Source organism: Typopeltis vanoorti, chromosome 2, assembly GCF_054136105.1.
Source record: "Typopeltis vanoorti isolate ZY-2024b chromosome 2, IOZ_Tvanoo_1.0, whole genome shotgun sequence".
NCBI classification, from domain to species: domain Eukaryota; kingdom Metazoa; phylum Arthropoda; class Arachnida; order Uropygi; family Thelyphonidae; genus Typopeltis; species Typopeltis vanoorti.
Genome location: NC_143550.1, coordinates 130,926,492 through 130,948,192, shown reverse-complemented (window position 1 = coordinate 130,948,192; position 21,701 = coordinate 130,926,492). Strand labels below are relative to the sequence as shown.

The 21,701-nt window shown below is 36.3% G+C and overlaps 1 protein-coding gene across 1 annotated transcript in view; it reads right to left on the bottom strand.

The window, feature by feature from the left end:
- The window catches only part of LOC150109433 (2-acylglycerol O-acyltransferase 2-like), a 51,863-nt gene extending 34,493 nt beyond the window's left edge, over positions 1–17,370 (bottom strand). The window contains exons 1-2 of the mRNA XM_090413149.1: positions 17,254–17,370; positions 8,477–8,966 (exon numbers count right to left, since the gene is read on the bottom strand). Coding sequence (XP_090269275.1) covers positions 8,477–8,963 — 487 coding nt within the window. The 5' untranslated portion in view covers positions 8,964–8,966; positions 17,254–17,370. The remainder of the gene's footprint in view (positions 1–8,476; positions 8,967–17,253) is intronic.
- Positions 17,371–21,701: the final 4,331 nt, after the last annotated feature.

Genomic DNA, 21,701 nt, shown 5'->3' with positions numbered 1-21,701 from the left:
ACCAATTCATTTTTTTTTCAATTTATTATACACTAAATCAGATGTGCCAAACTAAGAAACCATAGATATATGGACAGATGAAATGTAGAGTAATCTGATTAAAATTCTCGTCGTATCTTTCATTATCAGGCATGGGATAATACAAACTATAATTTTTTTTATAAACATAAGTTTTACTACGATAGAATAGGATTATCTCTGTCTGTCAAATATGAGAACTGATTTCTGTTTTTAATGAGTGGGGAAGGAGGTTGGAAGAGTCCAAATTTCTGAGAAAATTAATCTTATCACCCTCAATATAAGACTGGCTAGCTTCACCTTAAAAAAAAAAGTCATTCTTTCGATTGTACTATGAAGATGCTTTCATTTCCATAACTTTTCTCATATGTTTTTTTTAATTGTTAAAAAACATCCAACACTTAATATATTATTATTATTTCATGACACTTCCAAAAAGTCCAAAAGACTCATCGAGGGAGGACACCTACTCTAGAACTCTTGATCTCCACCACTATATCAAACCTCTACTAACATCATTATCTACATCAATGCCAAGTAGCTTCTTACAGGTTTTGCTTTCATTCTCATGTGTTATCTATTTCATCAAGAATAACCATTGTACAGTTCAACATATACCATACATTTTAAAATTACTAAAGTTTACTATTTCTGTTCCCAAGATAGTACACTGGTACTATCTTGTAGTAATTTGTATAACTGATGATTTCAAGTAGAAAGTGGGTACACATTCAAATTTTTGAATTGCGTGCAAAGGGGTTATGTGGTAGCACTCAACAAGATAAAAAGCAAAAGGCTGCACTAAGCGAATTGTGTTTGAAGGAAGTCCTTTTTGTGAAGGAATAAAGTTGCAAACTTGGATGCTTGTAATGTCTCAAAGACCTCATCTATATGATATCATGCGGGGAAGAATTAATGGAAAGTTTGAAAAAGGCTGCAGAATTATCGATATTGCCAAAGAGCTTGGAATCTCACAGAGTGGTATGCAGGCTATGGGCAGTGTTTCAAACCAATGGAATGGGTTCCAGATGTTTGCTAAGAGATCGCCTTTGCTCTACATCAGAGCATGAAGACAGATTTTTGGTTAAAAAGCAAAACATAATCGATGCACCATGGCAGGTCAGCCTGCAAGTTGGCTCCATTCAAGCACAGGTACATGCATATCTCGACAAACTGCAGCAAGATGTCCATGACAAGTAGACCTATATGCCAAAAGACCTGTGTAGTCTGCATCCCTTTATCCACAGCTCACTGTAGAGGCACTTTTTTAGTAGTATTATATCCATAAAAATTGGAACATATTTATGTATAAAAATGTACAGATGACTTGTTTTAGTCTTTCCTCCAATTCTAGATTACACTTGATCTAGCGTTAAAGTGGTATTACTTAGCATCGCAAGAATGTTCTTGAAAGGGAGAGATACGGTGGTGCTGGGGATCATGGTATAGGAGGGCATTATACTTAATGGATGCACCAGGCAAGTGCTGGGAAAAAGGGACTATGACTGGAGAACGATATTGCAACGAAGTTCTTCAACATCATGTTCAATTGTTCCATGGTGCTGTAGGTGAGGAATTCATTTTTATGGATGGCAATACCACACCACATCATACACAAGCAGTGTAGATACTTCTGGAGATCAACAATATTAACTGAATTGATGTCAACTTCATTGAATGCATTTGGGATGCAACAGGGAGATGCATTGCTGCTTGAAATTCCTCTCTAGAAAACAAACAAGGCCTTATCCTTGCTCTGAAGGAGGAGTAGGACAGTTTGCCTCAAGAATTCCTGAATCACTTGGTACTAAGCATGGTGCAACATTGTGAGAGTTGCATCACAGTTTGGGGTGAATGTATTCCATACTGAACTGTCTCTTTGCATAGTTTTCTATAAGCAATGTACACTAATTCCTTAACTATGTCCTTAAGAAATTTTTAACTTTTGCCAAAAATGTATTGCAATTTAATTTGTATAAAATTTATAACATTTTTGTGTAATATAATTTATTAGTATGCTGGCAATAAATTTATGTCCGCATTTGTCTGTAGTCATGAAAATATTTTCATATTTTCATGACTAGCAGTGTATTTATATATTTACATATATAAATACACTGCTCAAAACAATTAGGGATATTTTGGTTTACTTGAAAATTATAAAGTTATAAAGAAAAATAATTTACAAATGTAACACATTTTAAAATATTCTTAATATACAACAGTGTAGAACACGCAACTGGGTACAAAATCATGTTAAGACTCGTCGAAATGATTGCTTCAAGAGCTCAAAATTGCTCTCACAGAAGAGTAGGGAAATATCCCACAAGAACTGTTTGATCATCTTATCTGGTCCATGCAATCAAGATATAATGCTGTTAATGGAGGCCATATGCTCTATTAAAAATTAACAAAAGCATATTTGGATACTCTCGTTAAAATTATTTCACACTAAAATGTATAATTTGTTAAATTTGTAATAAATATCGATTATTTAAACAATATCTCATAAATTACACCCTATCCATAAGCAAGAAATATAATTATTTGCAGAAATTTATAATTATCCAATAGAAAAGAAAATATCCACTAATTGTTTTAAGCAGTGTATTTGCAAGTGCATGTTCATTGGAGCAGATAAAAGAATTTTTTTTTTTTAAATTTAAAAATGAAAGAATACCAACTAATCTATTATTACTGTTCATTCTGAGTCTTTATCTTTAAGTTCATTCACAGACTGAGCCTCCGTAGCTCAGTCAGTATAAATATTTGCGAAGCCCTTTGGTTGGAAAGACCTGGGTTTGATTCCTGTCAGTGATGTGAGGAACCTTTATCTGGTCTCTTTCGACTAAAGGTGAATTAGCTGGTCTAGTAGCTCAGGGAAACTCAGGTTTTTCGTCCCCCAGAACAGGCAAACCGGCCTGTTCTGGGGGAACATAATGGGCCACTAAGGCCTAATATACGCATGAGGAGGAGGACGATTCAGACTATCCTGAAGTCCTACTTGAGATGTTAAGGAGAGTTGCAATACATATTGTGTATAAAGGTTAGCGAGTGTCTGCCATGAGACTTCTGACTCCACAAAGCAAATTAAATGGATTGGCCAAGAGTACTTGCAGAATCAATAAAAGAGACCTGTGGAAGGATGGACTCTGATCAAGATGGATGGCATGTTGTAACGAAGAAGCAAGGACAAGATGAAATACAGAAACCACAAGAATCTGGTGAACAAAACTCATTGCTACTAGAAGATGGCATTGGAACTATCAGAAACAATAGATTTAGTACTCATCCAAGATTCTTGTTTCTTCTGCCATAAATAAAGAGCAAAAAAATAAATAGTTCCCACTTTATGAGTTTGTGCTTTACCATTTTTTCCCCAATTACCAACAAAAATATAAATATTGCAAAAAATAGATGCTAAACACTTATATATAATGCATTTCAAACCACACATAACTATGGAATACTGTGCTCAGTTTACTGATAATTTTGAAGAATTTCAGGAAACAGTAGAGATGGTGCAAAATGAAACAGAAGTGGTCATTAATATTACTAACCAATTGCAGTTTGAGGTTTCTACAATTGGCCTCACTGATCTCCTTCAAGGACACAATGGAGAGTTCAGAAAAGAAGACCTCCTTGAGATGACAAAATGTGAAGGAACTGAAAAATAAGATTTAACTTTTGAAACCCCCCCCCCGTTCATTCTTTCACTCCTCTCTCAAGGGGCTTGACAAAGCTTTTAACACAAAGAGCGACTGAGATTTTTAAGCCACAAGATTCAAATTTTGTGCATACTAGAAAAGTTGTTGCTACCTTTTATAAGACATGCATTACATTGATTACTTGCATTTCACTCAGGATTTCTCCATGAGCGCAGGTCACAAAAATGCCTCCAACAACCTCGATCCTCTCTCTTCCATGTTATACCCATAGATTTCACTAGTGGATCTTTCCATCTTGTAGGTGGTCTTCGTGGTTTTCTCTTTATTCTTGGTTGCCGGTTGAGTATTCTATATGTCCATTTGTTATCCCTGGGTACACATCCACATGATAAAAGAAATTAACAAAAATCAGACCACACAAATAACCTATTTGATCAACCTATAAATATAGATATAAAGAGAGGGGTCCGTCAAGGCTATGCAATCTCCCCAAATCTGTTTACTAGCACTTTAGAATACATTCTGAAAAAAATAGACCTAAATGGAGGAATAGGCATAGATGGAAAAAAAACTACAAATCCTTGTTTGCCTGCTATGTGACCTGCCCATCTCATCTTGCTTTCATATACTGCAGTTACATCTTTTATGCCTGATCTCTTTCTTAGTTTCGTGTTTCTAACATGTTCCATTTTGCTGATGTTACAAATCCTGCATTTTATTGCATGCCGAGTTATTCTGAGTCTCTTCTTTTCTTGTCATGCTCCATGTTTCTAATCCATATGTGAGTGATGGAAGAATGTCACTATTAAATAGTTTTGCCTTCACAGAGATGTCAAGATTTGGATCACTAAGTGTTTTCTTTTAGTCTGAGCGATAGCCATGCAGCTCTCTTTCTTTTTGCTAGTTCTTCAGATAAATCATTATTCATTTTTATTGTTTGTCCAAAGTAATTGTAGGAGTTAACTTGTTCTATAGGGATGTTATCAATACATAGGTGACTGTCACTTGTGTAATGTTTTTGATCCATCTTGTTTTTTCTAGATTCATTTCTAAGCCCATCTTACTGCTGTTTGTGTATATTTTTTCACCCATTTCTTCTAGGTCTTGAGGGTTGTGGGCTATCAGTACTAGATCATCGGCAAACATAAGGATTTGTAGTTTTTTTCCATCTATGCCTATTCCTCCGTTGAGGTCTATTTTTTTCAGAATGTATTCTAAAGTGCTAGTAAACAGATTTGGGGAGATCACATCACCTTGACGGACCCCTCTCTTTATATCTATATTTATAGGTTGATCAAATAGGTTATTTGTGTGGTCTGATTTTTGTTAATTTCTTCTGAATCCTGCCTGCATACATAAGACATGCATACTATTCTGAAATTTATAAAGCAAACAGAAGACTGTCTTGGAAACAAACGACTCAATTCACTTGATTTTAAATGATATGCTTTCATACTTTGGACTTTTCTAAAGTGTTCATTTCTTTAAAATTAAAAAATATCATTGTTTAAACAATTTTTTTTTTGTGGCTTCTGCCCACAAATGATTTATATAAACCTACACTACATTCATACCATAGATGGCTAAGAATTTTTTTATTTTACTAAATACACACACAAAATAACCAAGTTTATAAAATTACTTGGTAACCCTAATATATATATATATATATATAGAGAGAGAGAGAGAGAGAGAGAGAGAGACCAAACTAGAGTTTATAAATACACGTATATATATACACGTTGTATTTTTCTTTCTTATTTTTACAGTCTGGAAACTGCTCTAGAGACCAAACGTGAAACTTTTTCATGTCACTTCAGGACTCCAATAAAGGGGGAACAGTTAATTTTTCCTAGCATGCACTAGGAAAAATTAACTCAAAGTCAGCAACCACCTATACATCACTAGATAGAGATCTGCAAGTTGTCCAACTGGGTGATGTGAACTACAGAGTTGAACACATGAAAAAAGCTAAGAGGTAATTTAAGATGTCTGTACACAATGCCAACAGTATTGGGAACAAAGGGGTTCAGATTGTTGCCTTAGTGAATACATTGTGGCCTCAGATTGTGGGCATTAGCGAGACTGTGCTCTCAAAGGCAGATGCTAATTTGTTTGAGTGTAAAGGATATAGTATTTTTAGAAAGATTAAAAAGATAGGGGAGGAGGGGTATATTACTAATGATATGCAATGATTTGAGGTCAGCTAGGGTGGCAAGTTATAATTGCAACATGAATAATTTTACATGTAGCAGTGAGTTTAAAGCCGTCAGGTGTGAGGTGGAATCAAACAAGATCAAATACATGGTGAGGTGCTGTCACAGACTTAGTGGATCAATGCTAATGAAGATGAAATTCACAGCCACATCAACCTGATGAGTATCAAACTAATCATCACGGGTGACTAACTGAATACTCAGAAGCGGTAAAATCTCTTGAAGAATAAGGCTGAATACACTGAACTGTTGCAAGAAAACCTCCATAAGTAACAAGTCACAGAAGGAACTTAAGGTTAAGGAGTGTTAGACCTGATTATACAGTGAGAGGGGATTTCAATTAAAGAGGTCGCTGATCTGCCTCCAGTTGGTGATCGTGTTCATACTGTACTGTGCCGATATATGTGAATTTTCCACTCAAAAATGGTTATGTAATGAATTACAATGCAAGAAATTATGACCAATTGAGAATACTAGGTTCAGTCCCATGGCATCAATTGCTCAGCAGTGCATGGAAAGTATTAAAAAATACCTTATTGATGCAATAATCAAATATTTTTAGTTTTTTTTTTTTCCTTGGTTATACTATAAATTAAAGATGCCAAGAAATTATATTCTTGGTTTCATCCTTTATCCAAGCGTAAGCAAACAAAGTTTGTGTGTGAAGTCACTTCATGACTGGGCTACTTGTATATAGAGGCTAATGACTTCACATCAATTGCCATTATATCGCAAAATGGAACAAACATATCCTTACAGACGTATAATGCTATGCATTATGGAAAGGGCCCTACCCAGACCAGTTTCGATTTATTATATGAATACAATAACAGCATTCATAAATATTAAAGAATGTACAGCAGCAGAAATGAGAGGGATGTAGCCTTTCTTCCCACCTTATTTTACACATGCACAGAGATCAGGAGGTAGAAACCTACAGGAAACAAGAATAAACATCAATCTACATAATAAATGCATTGTTTTCTGCAGGTAATGAAATAGTCATACAAAACTTAGATCACCAGTCCAAATGAAGTGAAGGTCAAGACCTTATAAAGAGGCAAAATGACTTCCTTATTCTTACAGTTCAATGGTCACTTCAGCATTGTTATTATTCTCGGTTTTATTTGCTGTCTTTGCTACATGACCCTTGAATTCCAGCTTCCTATCTCTCGAAACTCAAGGTTTCCTAATGTGATCAATTTATTCTAGGAAACCAACATAATATGCCACTAGAAATCTCATCACACCAAAGTGCATAACTTGACATTTAATAATATCTGGCATCCATTTTAACTTCCCAGATCCTGAATTCTTGTCTATCTTTGCATCATCAGCAAACAGCTGTATGTCACCTGTCAAATCCTTCCTAATGTCATTAAACACAATCAAAATGAACTAAGAACTGATTCCCGAGGTACATCTTCCTCCCCCCCCCCCGTCATCTTAATTCTAGTTCACACAGTCAGCCATCCTCATTGAAGCTAATGGTTTACAGTCTAATCCCATATTTTCCAATTTCCTTCCATGCTGCATCCTTTCAAAAGCCTTAATAAAGTCCAATAATATCATGTGTAGCCATCCCTTTGTCTAAACTCAACCATAACAAAATAAGCAAGTTATTCAAAACATGACCTTTCCTTAGTAAACCCATGCTACTCACTACAAAGTATAGATTCTCTATCAACTCATTTCCACATTCAAGCTGTCACCACCTTTTCCAGAATCTTCACTACCACTTGAGATAGGTCGATAGATACATCAGTCTTTGTACCATCCTAGTGAAATGCAATTATATATTCTACTCCCGTGGAATCTTTCCTATGCTGAGATTTATGTTATACAATCAGATCAAAACCAATTCTGCTGAACACCCCTTAGCATTCATGTTGAAATCCTATTAGCCCTACCTGAATTCTTATTGGTTTATGCAACAGCTCTAGTACTTCCTCCTCATACATTTAAGTCACATCACTCAGTGTAAATGCAGCTGGACACAGACACTGCGCAGTTGCACAGGCTCCTGAACTTGGTACGGAACATAAATGAAAAATTTATAAATTCTATTGTATTCAATTAGGTAATTTTTTACAAGACAAATGTGCAGGTGTTTTTAAATTACGTGGGGCACAAAAAATATTGAATAGATAATCAATATTTTTGTTTGAGAGACTAGATTCTGTACCTGTTGGTCATTCTCACACTTATCTGCATCCACTCTAATTGCTTAAGTCTTCCTGAATTGTTGGTGGCTATAGTTGTTGGGATTGGAGTGATGCAACAATGAGTATATAAGACCTCTCAGACAGACTGGCATCAGTGTCTGCAATTGCTTATCTAAACCACCACCACTTTACATACATATATTTTGTGAAAAATTATTCATAATCTTGTATTTGTCAAGAATGTTTATAGTCACTTGCAATTCTATCAACTGAAAATGAAATAGATAAAATTTAAATTTTGAAGACATAACCAAAAAATACATAAGACTACATAAAAACTAACTCTTTGCAAGTTTCTTGCAAATAGTACAAAACGTCTCCAATAATATAATTTACATAGTATACAAACCTATTCCAAGAATAAGCTCACGGGTAAAGGGAAACCAAAACTGCCCTTCAAGTGTCAAAATATGTGGCTTTATACCAGGAAAGAGTTCACTGAAGTTGTTTGCTTCTGTAGCAAAATTGCAGAAAGCTCCTACTGACATTATTCCATGAGGATGATAACCAAAGACATAATTTTTGTTTGGATCTAATTCTGAAGTTTTCACAAGCCTTACAGGAAAATAATCTCTTACATATTTCCAAACTGTCCATTTTCGTATCCAGTAAATCATTCTACCACCTTTGTTGCAACGATGACGATCATATGCAAACCACATAGCATATAAGAGTGGTAAAAAATAAAACCTTGTGAAAAGTATATAGCAGCACAGAATGATTCCTGATATACCTACAAAAAGGAAACTGCTTGTGTAATAAAGCACAGCTGCTGTTTGAAGCCTACGACTAAATGGAATTTTCAGTGGTGCAAACTCAATGCCCAGTATCTTCATGACCTGAAAAATAAATTATTCTTTTAGAAATTAATGTTACAAGAAATTTAATGTAGAAAACTTCTAAGTAATATTATGAATATCATGAAAATTGTTTTCACAGGAGGCCTAAAGTTGAAAAAAGTCTCCTATTTGATCAGGGTTTTCTAGAGCAGGATTTCTGGATTATGCAAAAAATAAAATTTAAAAAATCCTTAGTCCACCTATATTATTATACTATACATTTATGCACCCTTTCAATTAAATTAATACCTTATAGAAGTTGGTGAATGACTTCAAACTAAATATGCTTAATTTTTTTTTCCTGTCAAAGGCTACTTTCATTATGTAAACTGTCATTAAGCTCTTATATAAGTAAAACACAAAAATAACTGAAAAGAAAGTATTATCAACTACTTGTAATGCCCATTCATGGTAATAATACTAATGTACTATAGGTTTTGGAAAGTTTTTTCACTTGGTTACAATGCAAATTATACATGCCAAGAATTCTCATTCTCATTTAATCGTTGTTTTCTCACAAGTGAGAAATTTAATCTTTGTTTGTTCACAAGTGTGAACAAACAAAGTTTACATATGACCTATCTTCACCACTAGGCTACTTGTATATCAGGTTGATGACTTCATATCAATTACCTTAGTATGCCAAAATGCAAAGCATTAAGGAAGGGTCATTACCCACACTTTTTGAACTTTACTGTGGTCATCTCAGTGGTAGCTAGTCCCAAGAAGATACCAAGCCGGAATTAATGCACAAGTCACATATTTCCCAAATACAAGTACTAAAAAGGGGGGTGCTTAAGGGTCAAAGCTGTATAACTGAGAGGAGACCTCCACGTAGCCTTTAAAGGAATGCGGAGAACCGACCAGGGCTTCTGACGTAATGTCCAATCCTCACCTTCTCGTGGTGCACCCTGTTGGGTATCTACTTGGATACTGAATGAACGAGGATGGGCTGGCAATTTGGGATTTAGCCGACCAAATTGTATTCTTATTGGTTAAACCAAAATAAAAAATGATGGTACAACATGACAAAATTTCATGCCGGCTGGGGCGTCGCCCGGTTAAACAACGCCCCCGTTGTTTTCGCCAGGGAAACAGGGCGAACAGCGAAAAGTCAGCTACTGGAACAAATCTGAAAACAAGCCCCAACTCAACATCACCAGAGTTAAAGATCGGTACTATCAATGTAAGAAGCCTGAATGGCAAAGAAATGGAGCTAGCTGAGGAATTAGATAAGTACCAGATCGACATAATAGGGGTGACTGAAACAAAAAAGACCAAAACGGGTGAGATCTTTCTGAGCAATAAATACAAAATGTTATATTCAGGCAATGACAATCAAGGAAAAGAAGGAGTAGCCATAGTATTCAACACAAAATACGAGGCTAATCTTCTTGAATGGCAGTCAGTCTCAAGTAGAGTGATGTGGGCAAATATGAGAATGGGGAACTGGACAATGAGACTTATTTGTGCCTATGGTCCCACAGAAGGTTCTACTAAGGTACAAGTGGAGGAATTTTTTGAGCCTTTAGAAAAAGCAACTGACACAATGAAAAAGGAAAAGTTGGTCCTTGTTGGGGATCTAAATAGCAGAGTAGGAAATGATTGTGAGACATACAAAAATATTTTGGAAAAATTTGGAGAAAAGAGCAAAGCTAATAATAATGGCAAATATCTGTTAGATTTCTGCTCAGGACATGGACTGGTTATTACTAACACCATGTTCCAACATGTGCACGAATTCACATGGAGAGAAGAGGCAAGGAACAAGAAAAGTCTCATTGACTATGTTATTGTTGATAGTGATGTTTTCTCCCTGGCGCAGGACACCAGAGTGTACAGAGGATTTGAAATTAGAAGTGATCACTATTTAGTCTTGAGCAGGATAAAATTGAATTTCATATTGAAAAGAATAACATGTAAGAAAGTTTTAAAGTGAATAAAAGTTGAGCAGCTCTCAGATATGAACTGTAGACTAAAATGCACATAGATTATTGAAGAAAAAATGAAAGAGTTCGAGAACAGCAACCAAACCTTGGAGATGCAGTGGCAAACTCTGAAGAAAACATTGATTGATTCTGCCAGAGAGGCATGTGGTGAGGTTGTCTGCAAGGATAAAAAAATGAGAACTCCCTGGTGGACACAGGAAGTTAAAGAGGCAGTGAAGGAAAAGAAGAAAGCATATCAAAAGTTCCTGTCAAATAAGTCACCTTATGCTCTTAGAGAATATAGAGACAAATGCAAGAATGCTAAACACTGTGTAAAACTAGCTAAACAAAGTCATGGGAGGACTTTGGCAAGAATATAGAAAATAAATATCAAGAAGGTGGTAAGATATTCTGGAGGTTGTTGAAGAAGCTTAAAAATGGAGGAAAGAGTGCTGTAAAAGGAGTTAGAGATGATAAAGATGACATGAAAAAAGGAGAAAAAGATATCCTTGAAGTATGGAGTAATTACTTTGAAAAACTACTAAATGAAACAAGCAGTGATGACAGCACAGTGGTAAAAAACACTGACCAGGCATGCAGGCAGGAATTCATATCCATACTTGAAGTAGAAAAAGCCATCAAAGGCTTGAAATGTGGAAAGGCAGCTGGAGTAGATGATATTCGACCAGAAATGCTGAAGTATGGTGGTATAAGAGTCTTACAGTGGCTGCACTGCATAGTCCAGAAAAACCTGGACAGAGAGATGAATTCCCGATGATTGGAATAGAGCTCTCATAGTACCCATATATAAAAAGGGAAATAAAACTGAATGTGAGAATTACAGAGGTATTTCTCTACTGAGTGTTCCTGGCAAGATCTATGCAAATATACTTGAGAAACGGTTGAGAATTGTGGAAGAAAAGCTTGGTGAAGAACAAGCTGGATTCAGGTCAAACAGAGGCTGTCAGGATCAGATTTTCACTTTACGATAAATAGTCGAGAAAGCATGGGAATATAACAAAGATCTGTATTTAAGTTTTGTTGATTTGGAAAAGGCATATGACAAGGTGCCAAGAGAGAAGCTATTCAATACGCTGCAGTTATATGGTGTCAATGGGGCATTATATCGAGCTATACTTAGTCTTTATTTGAGTTGTAAGTCAGCAGTTAGAATTGAAGGAAGTACAGGAACATGGTTTAATGTTAAATCTGGTGTGAGACAAGGATGTACATTATCCCCTCTGTTATTCATTATCTATATAAATCACATTATGAAGGAAAGTGGTATTAAACATGATATCAAAATTGGAGATGTTAATGTCAGCTCTTTGCTTTATGCGGATGATGTTATACTTCTAAATAAATCCACTACAAGTCTGCAAGATTCTCTGACTAAACTGAATAACTGTTGTAAAAGATATGGTATGAAGGTCAGCAATAAAAAGACAAAGACAATGAAAATAGGCAGAATAATTGAAAATGTCAACTGTGTTGTGAATGGAGAACCTGTGGAACAAGTAAAACATTTCAGCTACTTAGGCACGATTTTTACTGAAGATGGTAAATTAAATATAGAAATAGACAACAGAATCAGCAAAGCTGGTAGTGGGAAGTCAATTGAATAAATTCATATGGAATAAGAGAGAAATTAGTCGGAACACTAAATTAGCTGTATACAAGACAGTATTCAAACCAGTTTTAACTTATGGATCTGAGAGCTGGGTCAGAAGTAAAACACTTGACCAAAGACTAGAGACCGCAGATATGAGAGTCCTGAGAAAGATTATAGGTGTGAACAGATGGCATCAATGGCAATATCATATTAAAAACAAGGATATTAGGAAAGAACTTGATGTTGTCAGCATCCAGGAATGCGTTAGCAGAGCTAATCTCAGGTGGTATGGTCACTTAAACAGAATGGGCGAGGAAAGATTAGCAAAACAAGTGTTCTCTGCCAGGTTGGCAGCAAAACGACCCAGAGGTAGACCAAGATATAGGTGGATTGATACGGTACAAAGTGCCTTAGACGATAGAAATATAAGATCTGATAATGTTGGAGTCTTGACAAGTAACAGACTGATTTGAAGGAAAATTGTAGATAGGAAGTTAGTAATGATGTAGTTTTTTTTCATGTAGTACTATTATCATATCCTGTACACCCCTTGAGGGTACATGGCAAGAATTTGATGATGAAGTAGTAAAAAGGTTACCACCTTATTATTAAAATACTCTGGATCTGAGATAATTGAAGAAACTTTTTTTCTGTCCAAGTGTAATTTAGATACAATGCAAATTCCACTTGCTAAGAATTTATATTCCTTAATCTTTTACCAAAGCATGAATAAACAAAGTTTGCACATTAAGTATCTTCACAACCAGGTTACTTGTATACAGAGGATAATGATTTCACATTAATTGCCTTAGAATCCCATAATTGCAAAGCAAACTCCCTTTTGGACATGCATGATGTTAAGCATTAAAGGAGGACCACTATCCTGACTGGTTTCGACCTTTATTGAGTTGCAGCTAGACTCGGGAAGCGGAAATATGAGTTCTGCATTCAAGTTATAACTGGTCTGGGTAGTGACCCTCTCAATGCTTAACATTATTCACATCTGCAAGGAAGGGTACTTTACATTATGGCAGGGGTTCTCAACTTTTTCCAGTGGCATACCACTATATTTAATTCAAGATATTAGATGTACCAGTAAGGCAGTGGCTCACGTACCACCAGTGGTACGACTAGGTTGAGAATCCCTGCATTATGGGATACTATGACAACTGATGTAAAGTCATTAGCCTCTATATACAAGTAGCCCAGTTGTGAAGATACTTCACATGTGCAAACTTTGTTTGCTAACACTTGGTAAAGAATTACACAAGAATATAATTTCTTGGCAATTATTGTACTATAGCTTTATGGCCTATCAGGGTGGATTCGGATAAAGAAAAAAGTTGATATGGTATCAGAATCGATATAAATTTCACAGGTTCTAACATTTCATGTTTTATAATAATGAAGTCTACAAAAATGTCAAAACTTGACCGTTTTCTTTGGTTCACATACAAACCTTGTCTAACACTGATATGAATAAAATTTTTGTGGGGATGTTCTTTGGTTTTCAATGGGAAATAATTTCTGTGACCTACAATGAGGCTACCACTGAAATGGCTTTCATGCTTTGACTACAGATTTTCTAATTACCTGCCCACAGTGCTGATGTAATACAAGTTTACAATACTTGTATAAACTGAGTTTGCTTATTAAACCAATGAAAATAAATTAATATTTTCAACTGAACAACCTAATGAAGTAAAAGCAAAATCAGAGCATTAATGTTCTTTAATAAATTAATTTAAAGAATCCAATTTCATTTGCTCACTTTTTCTTATATACATTAACTACTACTACTCCTATTCTCTAATATTTTATTCCCCAAAGCAAGCAAGCAGAAATCCTTTAGTCTGAACTAAACGTTTTGAAGGCTGATGGGTGCCAGCCAGCCTACATCCTTCAACCTTTCACTTAGAATTGAGCCATCAATGAACCAAGGTTTTCAGGAGAGATTACAACAGGACAACTGCTGCCATCTTGTTGCTATAAAAACCTAAGACTTGTTTTATTATCTGAAACAGTGCAAGTTCCACTACTGAGTTTTTGAAATGCGATGATAAAACCCATGTTTCTGAGAGAAAAACACACAGCCAAGCGGTGTGAAATGCATTTGCACAGATAGCCATGGGCTATGAGAGCAAATGTAATTTCCAGAGAGCCTCACCATTTTTAACCAACAATTATCAGATGCAACTAGGAATGGTTTTTAAATGACCAGTTTTCAAAGACAACTGCAATTTTCCAAATTCAGAACTGTTATATGGGATTTTACCAGTCCTCCAATGTTCACCTCTAAAGCTGCATGGCAGTGCAGTGACTGAGATGTTCCTGTGCACACTGATTTGCTGCTGCACAATTGAAAATTTCTTTTAAGAACACTAATGGTTTTAAGTGTTCTTAAAAGAAAGAACACATTCTAATTGTAATAAATTTAGTTTAATCCTTTATTCAAGTGTAAGCAAACAAACTTTGTCCTGAAGTATCTTCAGGACTGAGGCAACTTGTGGTAAAGGTGGACCAAGCTCTCATCACTACTTGTCTTGGTATCTCCCATAATGTGAAGCACATCTCCTTGCGGAGATGTATAATGCTATGCATTAAGGGAATGGCCACTAACCAGATCGGTTTCGACCTTTATTGAATGTTCAAGTACAGGTCAAACTCCAAAAACTCAGCGTTGTTCCCCCTCAGTAACAGGCTCATACTGCCAGTGTAAAGAACTCTCAGCGTTGGCAGGCTCACCCCACCACCAAACAGAGCTGCTCATTTGCTCATATGTCATCTGAGGGGTAACAGTAACAGCCATGCCTCAGTTAATTTCATGGGCTATAGCATTGCCATTCATTACTCCCCCCACAAGACATGGCTGACAGCCGAGCCTCAGTTAAAACTTCATGGGCTACAGCATAGCCATTCATTACCCAAGCTTCTAACCAATTTCGACCTTTATTGAATGTTCAAGTACAGGTCAAACTCCAAAAACTCAGCGTTCTTCCTCTCAGTAACAGGCTCACCCCCACCAATGAGCAGAGCCGCTCATTTGCTCATATGCCATCTGAGGGATAACAGCAACAGCCGTGTCTCAGTTAACTTCATGGGCTACAGCATTGCCATTCATTACCCCCCTCCCCAGGACCTGTGTGACAGCAACAGCTGAGCCTCAGTTAAAACTTCATGGGCTACAGCATCGCCATTCATCACCCAAGCTTCCAAGGTGATACTAAGGTGGAAGCATGGAGAAGTCATATTTACCTATGTGAGTTGTCAAAAGGTATCTCACCTTATTAAATTACTCTCTGGATCTTAGTATCTCCCATAATGCAAAGCACACCTCCTTGCAGATATGTATAATGCTATGCATTAAGTGCTTTGTATTATGGGAGATACTAAGAAGTAGTGATGAGAGCTTGGTCCACCTTTACCATAGTTGCCTCAGTCATGAAGATACTTCAGGTCTGGCTACCACTGCCGAGACCTCAATAAAGGTTGAAACCAGTTGGAAGCTTGGGTGATGAATGGCAATGCTGTAGCCCATGAAGGCTTGGCTGTTGCTGTCACACAGGTCCTGAGAGGGGGAGGGGGGGATTGAATGGCAATGCTATAGCCTATGAAGTTAACTGAGGCACAGCTGTTGCTGTTATTCCTCAGATGAGATATAAGCAAATGAGCAGCTCTGCTCGGTGGTGGGGTGAGCCTGCCACGGGGTAGAGCCAACGTTGACAGTTCTTCTCGGAGCCTGTTACTAAGGGGAACAGTGCTGAGTTTTGGGAGTTTGACCAGCACTTGAACATTCAATAAAGGTCGAAACCGGTATGGATAGTGGCCTTCCCTTAATGCACAGCATTATACATGTCTGCAAGGAGATGTACTTTGCATTATGGGAAATACTAAGACTCCACCTTTACCACTAGTTGCCTCAGTCCTGAAGATACTTCAGGCGCAAAGTTTGTTTGCTTACACTTGGATAAAGGATTAAACTAAATTCATTATAGTCTAACCAAGTGAGAGAAAAAAAAAATTAGAATGTTGATTGGTTTATCAACTGCGTTGGATTAGTTTAGTACGAAGATAGCGTTATTAATAAATAAAATCAAAAGCATGCAGATTTTCGATATTCATTGGAAATATTCGTATTATGTATATTACAACTGTTAATGTGCTACGCAGTCATCGGCTCATGTAAAAATTTTCTGCTCTGAGCAATAGCATTCCCGCGCAGCTATAAAACAAAAATTGGAGGGAATGTTACAGATCCTTATACAGTGCAAAATATATCACATTCATCAACAAAATCTTCTTCAAACACTGATAAACATATCCTGACTAGCACGCTGTTTAGTTCTGCGTGACTTCTCAGATCTTTAATATATTTGGCTTTGGATGGCCAGTTTTCAAAGACAGCTGCGAAGTTCCGACGTAGTTCTCTGAAGATAATAGTTAACAATATTTGTACTGTAGTAGTTTGTACTCCACCTTGAAATCGTGTTCTGAAGTAGCTCAACAGTGAACGACTCATAAAGAACACATTGTGCAAGTGCGATATAGTGAAAAAGAAAACAGCGACAGAGAAACCATTCCACATTTTTAGCCACACAATATTAGATATAAAGATCACATTTGCGCTGCTTCAATAAGAAATATCTCTTATCCTTCCTTTTTCAAAACTAATACAGAACATAATTGAATCATACAAACAAAATTATAACAATAATTGAAATCTTCATATATAATAAGAGTTACTTACGAATATTTATTTTTACTATTTACTTCAGCAGCTAATAATTTATTTTAACCATAACATAAAAGTTAAAACACGTGAGAGCACTGATACCGGGAACACACCCACTAACTTCAATACTCCGCCAATTTTTTAGATCCCAACGTCACCTAGTGGTGTTAAGATAGATAAATTCATACTGTGAGAAAATTGAAATTATTTCAAATGAAATTACAATAGCTTTACTTTGGCTTATTTTAGATTTTTTTTTTTTTTTTTTTTTGCTTAGAAGTTAAATTTTCTTGGTGCTAAGATTGCGGATGTTAGTGATGTTGTAAGGTTGCAGAAAGTGAAGGGGAAAGAGCTGATTAATTTCAAAGGCACAAATAATTTAGAAGCTGTGAAATGTGGTATGTAAGAAGATATAGTTCGCCCACCGATTAGAGATCCTTCGACACTTCTGCGCATGTTAGAAAAAGGAGAATCCATTCCGATAATAGGGTAATCAGTCTGTATTGTGGGATGAGTTGTTTATTATTACCGGTCAGAAAATTAACTCCTCTTTTATGATTATTGTAGTTAACTATGTTGCTTGTATAACAGTTGAAAAATTTTACCTATAAAGCACGTGATTTCGCATGTTGGCGACCAATTCGGACGTCCTTCATTTCTTTCTTTCCTTCAGCATGAATCGACTATTCTTGGAAAGACGCGAAGCAGGGATCTACAAACGCTGGGCGAACATTATCAGAGTTGCTAGTACATGTTGAAAGGAGGAGTCGAAAAGTAAAAGTTGTGAATCTATTGTCACAGTATGATAAAGGTGACCTGAGCTATGATCGGGAATGAGTCAGTGCGCAGATTGTGAAGGAAGGAAGGTAGAATTTTTTAATGGGTGGAGTGAGTTTAATGAAAGGAAGGATTTATATAAAGTAGATAGATGCATTTGAATGGATTTGGGGTCAGGAAAGATTGTTCAGTAAGAATTCGAAAGTGTATAATCAGAGAAACTCGAATGTTTAGGGGAAATGCAGGTGAACATTAGTCCAGCCAGCATAGAGGTTAGTAAGTGTGAAATTGATAACATGATGCTGAATATATCTCTTCAGATCCTTAACATTAGCGAGCTAAGCAACACAAAGTGTAAAGGAGGTTGTGGGAAGAGATTGGTATTGTACTTTATTTATACTAAGCCAGGAGTATTAGGAATAAGGTTAAGAAGTTTTTTGATATCGATCAGCTCATTTGGCCAAAACTTGTAGCATTAGTGACATCTGGATGACAGATGATGATATAGTAATAGGAATAGAATGTAAACAATATAGTATCTTCAGAGAGGACAGAAGGAACAGAATGGCGATGTTGTTAATAATAGCAAAAGCAAAAATTAGCTAATGCCTTTTATTCCCTTATAGGGAGTAGGCAAAGCTGTAATAGCCATATTTAACATTTGGAGAATGAGTGAGCAGTTCAATCGCAACTAACTGCCAATCAGAGATAGGCGGCTAAAGAATATCACTAATTATAAATTGCATCCGATGATAAGACGACTGCCAAATGCCGTCATCTCATGGCCCTAACCTGACACAACATATTATTGTCTATAATGACTGAGTTCTACGATTTTCTTCAGTATACAGGAAGAAAAACTCGAGTTTCCAGGAGAAAAAATTCGCTTGGCCCTGCCAAGATCGACAAATTCGGGAACTGGTCAAAGAAAGGCCTTAAACAGTTACAGTAATCGGCAACTAGATCAAACTTAAGTGCTCCTTTGGGAATCCCAGTGCAAGGGATACAAACGCATTTCCACTGAGCAACACAGACCCTGAAGAAGCACATCAGGACAACACGCATACAGAGCGCAGTTCATTTCAGGCCATCTAGTGTGAGATAGAGGACAATGGAATTGATGTCCTCTATAACTGGTTATTGTTATAAAGCAAATGGCATAAGAGAGAATATAGATGACATATATTGACAAATTACAATGATAGATACATATTGGGTAATTATTATGGAGGATTTCAAATATGGAGACATAGATCTGGAGGAGGCATGGTCAGCGAGTGGAAAGAAAAGGAAATTTATAGTTGCTAAGAGATTATTACCTGAAGTAGGTAAATTCTTTGTCATCAGCTGAGAAATAATTTTCTTCCAGTGAAACCATGAATGCGATAATTTATGGAGATGATGTCCTAGACACCTATAAAAGAGTTTTAATAAGGCCACATCTGGACTACTGCTCACAGATCTGTACGAGATAGGATCCAGAGTGTGTGAAAAAATTATAGCAGGTCAGTGGAATGCACCACATAGCTGCATTCTCTAGGTTTCAACAATTAGCTCGTAGATGAAAAAGAGGATATAATATTGAAGCATTTACGTTATTAAAGGGTTTTATAGGATTGACACTGAAGACATTTTCAGTATAGGGCAGAAGGGATAAAATAAGGGTTTGCCAATGGAAGTTGTGTAAGAGCGTGGTCAGCAAGGAGTGTTAGCACTAAAGTTTTAGCTTAGAGGGTGGTGAATGGGTTGCCAGAGGTGGTTGTGCATGCTTCATGAGTGAATGAGTTTAAGAAGTGTGAGAGGTATTGTGTGAATGACGACAAGTGTGTGAATAAATGAATCTCCCATAAAGAGTCTTTTGACTCCATGGAGATACCTGTACAATAATATTTTTTTCCATATCAATATCATTTATTGAGCCTGTGTAGCTCAGTAGAAGTGGCGTTTGCACTCTACAGCGCTTGACCGCACGAAGAAAGGGTTTGGTGGTTCAAATCTAGTCGCCGACTAGAGGAAATTTTTCTAAGCCTTTTTTCGACCGGTTCCCGAGTTAGTCGATCTCTGGCACGGGCAAGCGGGTTTTTCCTCCCGGAAACTCGGGTTTTTCGTCCCGTAAACTCAAGAAAATCGACCGCAGAACCCACATTATTTTCAGACATTAAATATATTGTGTTAAGGTTAGGGACCACGAGATGGCGGCACATTTGAGCCGTCTCTCTTCACTGTGTACCGCTTAATTAGTGATAGCCTTGGGCCATCTGTCTCTGATTGGTACCAGTGGAGATTGAACTGCCCACTCAGTCTCCAAAAGTTAGATAGGGCTAAATGGCCTCGCCTACTCCCGTATACGGGAAAAAAAAAAAAATAAAAAAAAATAAAAATAAAAAAAATACATCATATTTACATATATATGTAATTATGGACATTGTTATTCCATTTTTGTTACTACAGAAACTCAGTATACAAATTACTGAGTGCATCAATTTTTGATAAATAACATGGTCATTCTTTTGCCTGCATAGAAGTTAGAAAATAATAATAATAATTTTTTTATCAAATAAAAATTTTTAATGTTAATGCATACGTACTATTTACAACGTACATGTGCACATGTATAAACAAGTACGAGTACATATATGGACACAGATAACATGTATAATAGAGTAATGTGATGTTAATATATTTTTTAAAAAATTATATATTTATAAAAATGAGGTAGATGCAAATATTCGCAGTAAAAGGATGATGAGGTGAAGTAATCCACTGACTTCGAACCTAGTGTTAGCTTTTCTGAAGCCAGTAGGACTATCGATTAATTAAACCTTTGGTGTTTTTTTTTTTTTTTTTGGTTAGAGTTTGTTGCCGTGGTTACTATGTTTTTTGTGAAACATAACTTAGAACTTGGAACTATTGTAGTTCTAAGTGTACTGATGCACTTTTCATAATTCAACTTTTAATGTTATGTAACTGTTCAGATATTTTACATTATATGGCAAGTTGAGTAATATGAGTATAAGATGCTCCCTCACGTCGGCTCCATACAAATTGTTATAATGCTTGGATGTGCATAGAGTTGTGTTTGGTCTGGTTATGCGATACGTTTCTCTGTTATTACGGTAAGCATTATTGAAACAGAGTCTTAGTAACAGTACGCGGTGTCTTAGATTCTTTGTACTCAGGATTTTCTGTTTTGCCATTAGGGTTTCAGATATTTCCTGGTGTGTATTATCGGGTCGCCGAAGCACCGGTCAAACGATTCTACGGTGAAGTTTTTCTAAATTTCACAAGTGACTGTTTGCTGTGTTTGCCAGACTGTTATACCATACTTTATTATTGTTTCACGAATTCCATGATATATGAGGTTTTTTTTTTACCGTTGGTTGGCATCATAAATTTCGCTTGGAATAGTTTTGCAGCGTCAGTGGTAGTTTGTTACGAAGGTAATTCATTTACTTAGTCTTCTTAAGGTCTTTGAAAATGTATAAACCCAAGTATTTAGCGTGTATTACGGATGCGATTTAGGAACAAAGGCAGGTTCCATGGTTAATGCAATGATAGGGGTGACTATATGTCGTTGGTGCTACAGGGTGCTTAATTATTGTTTTTTTTTTATTATTACATTTTATGATTACATTACATGGCTACTACTAGAAGTAGTAGCCATTTATTTTGTTTATATCGTGTAC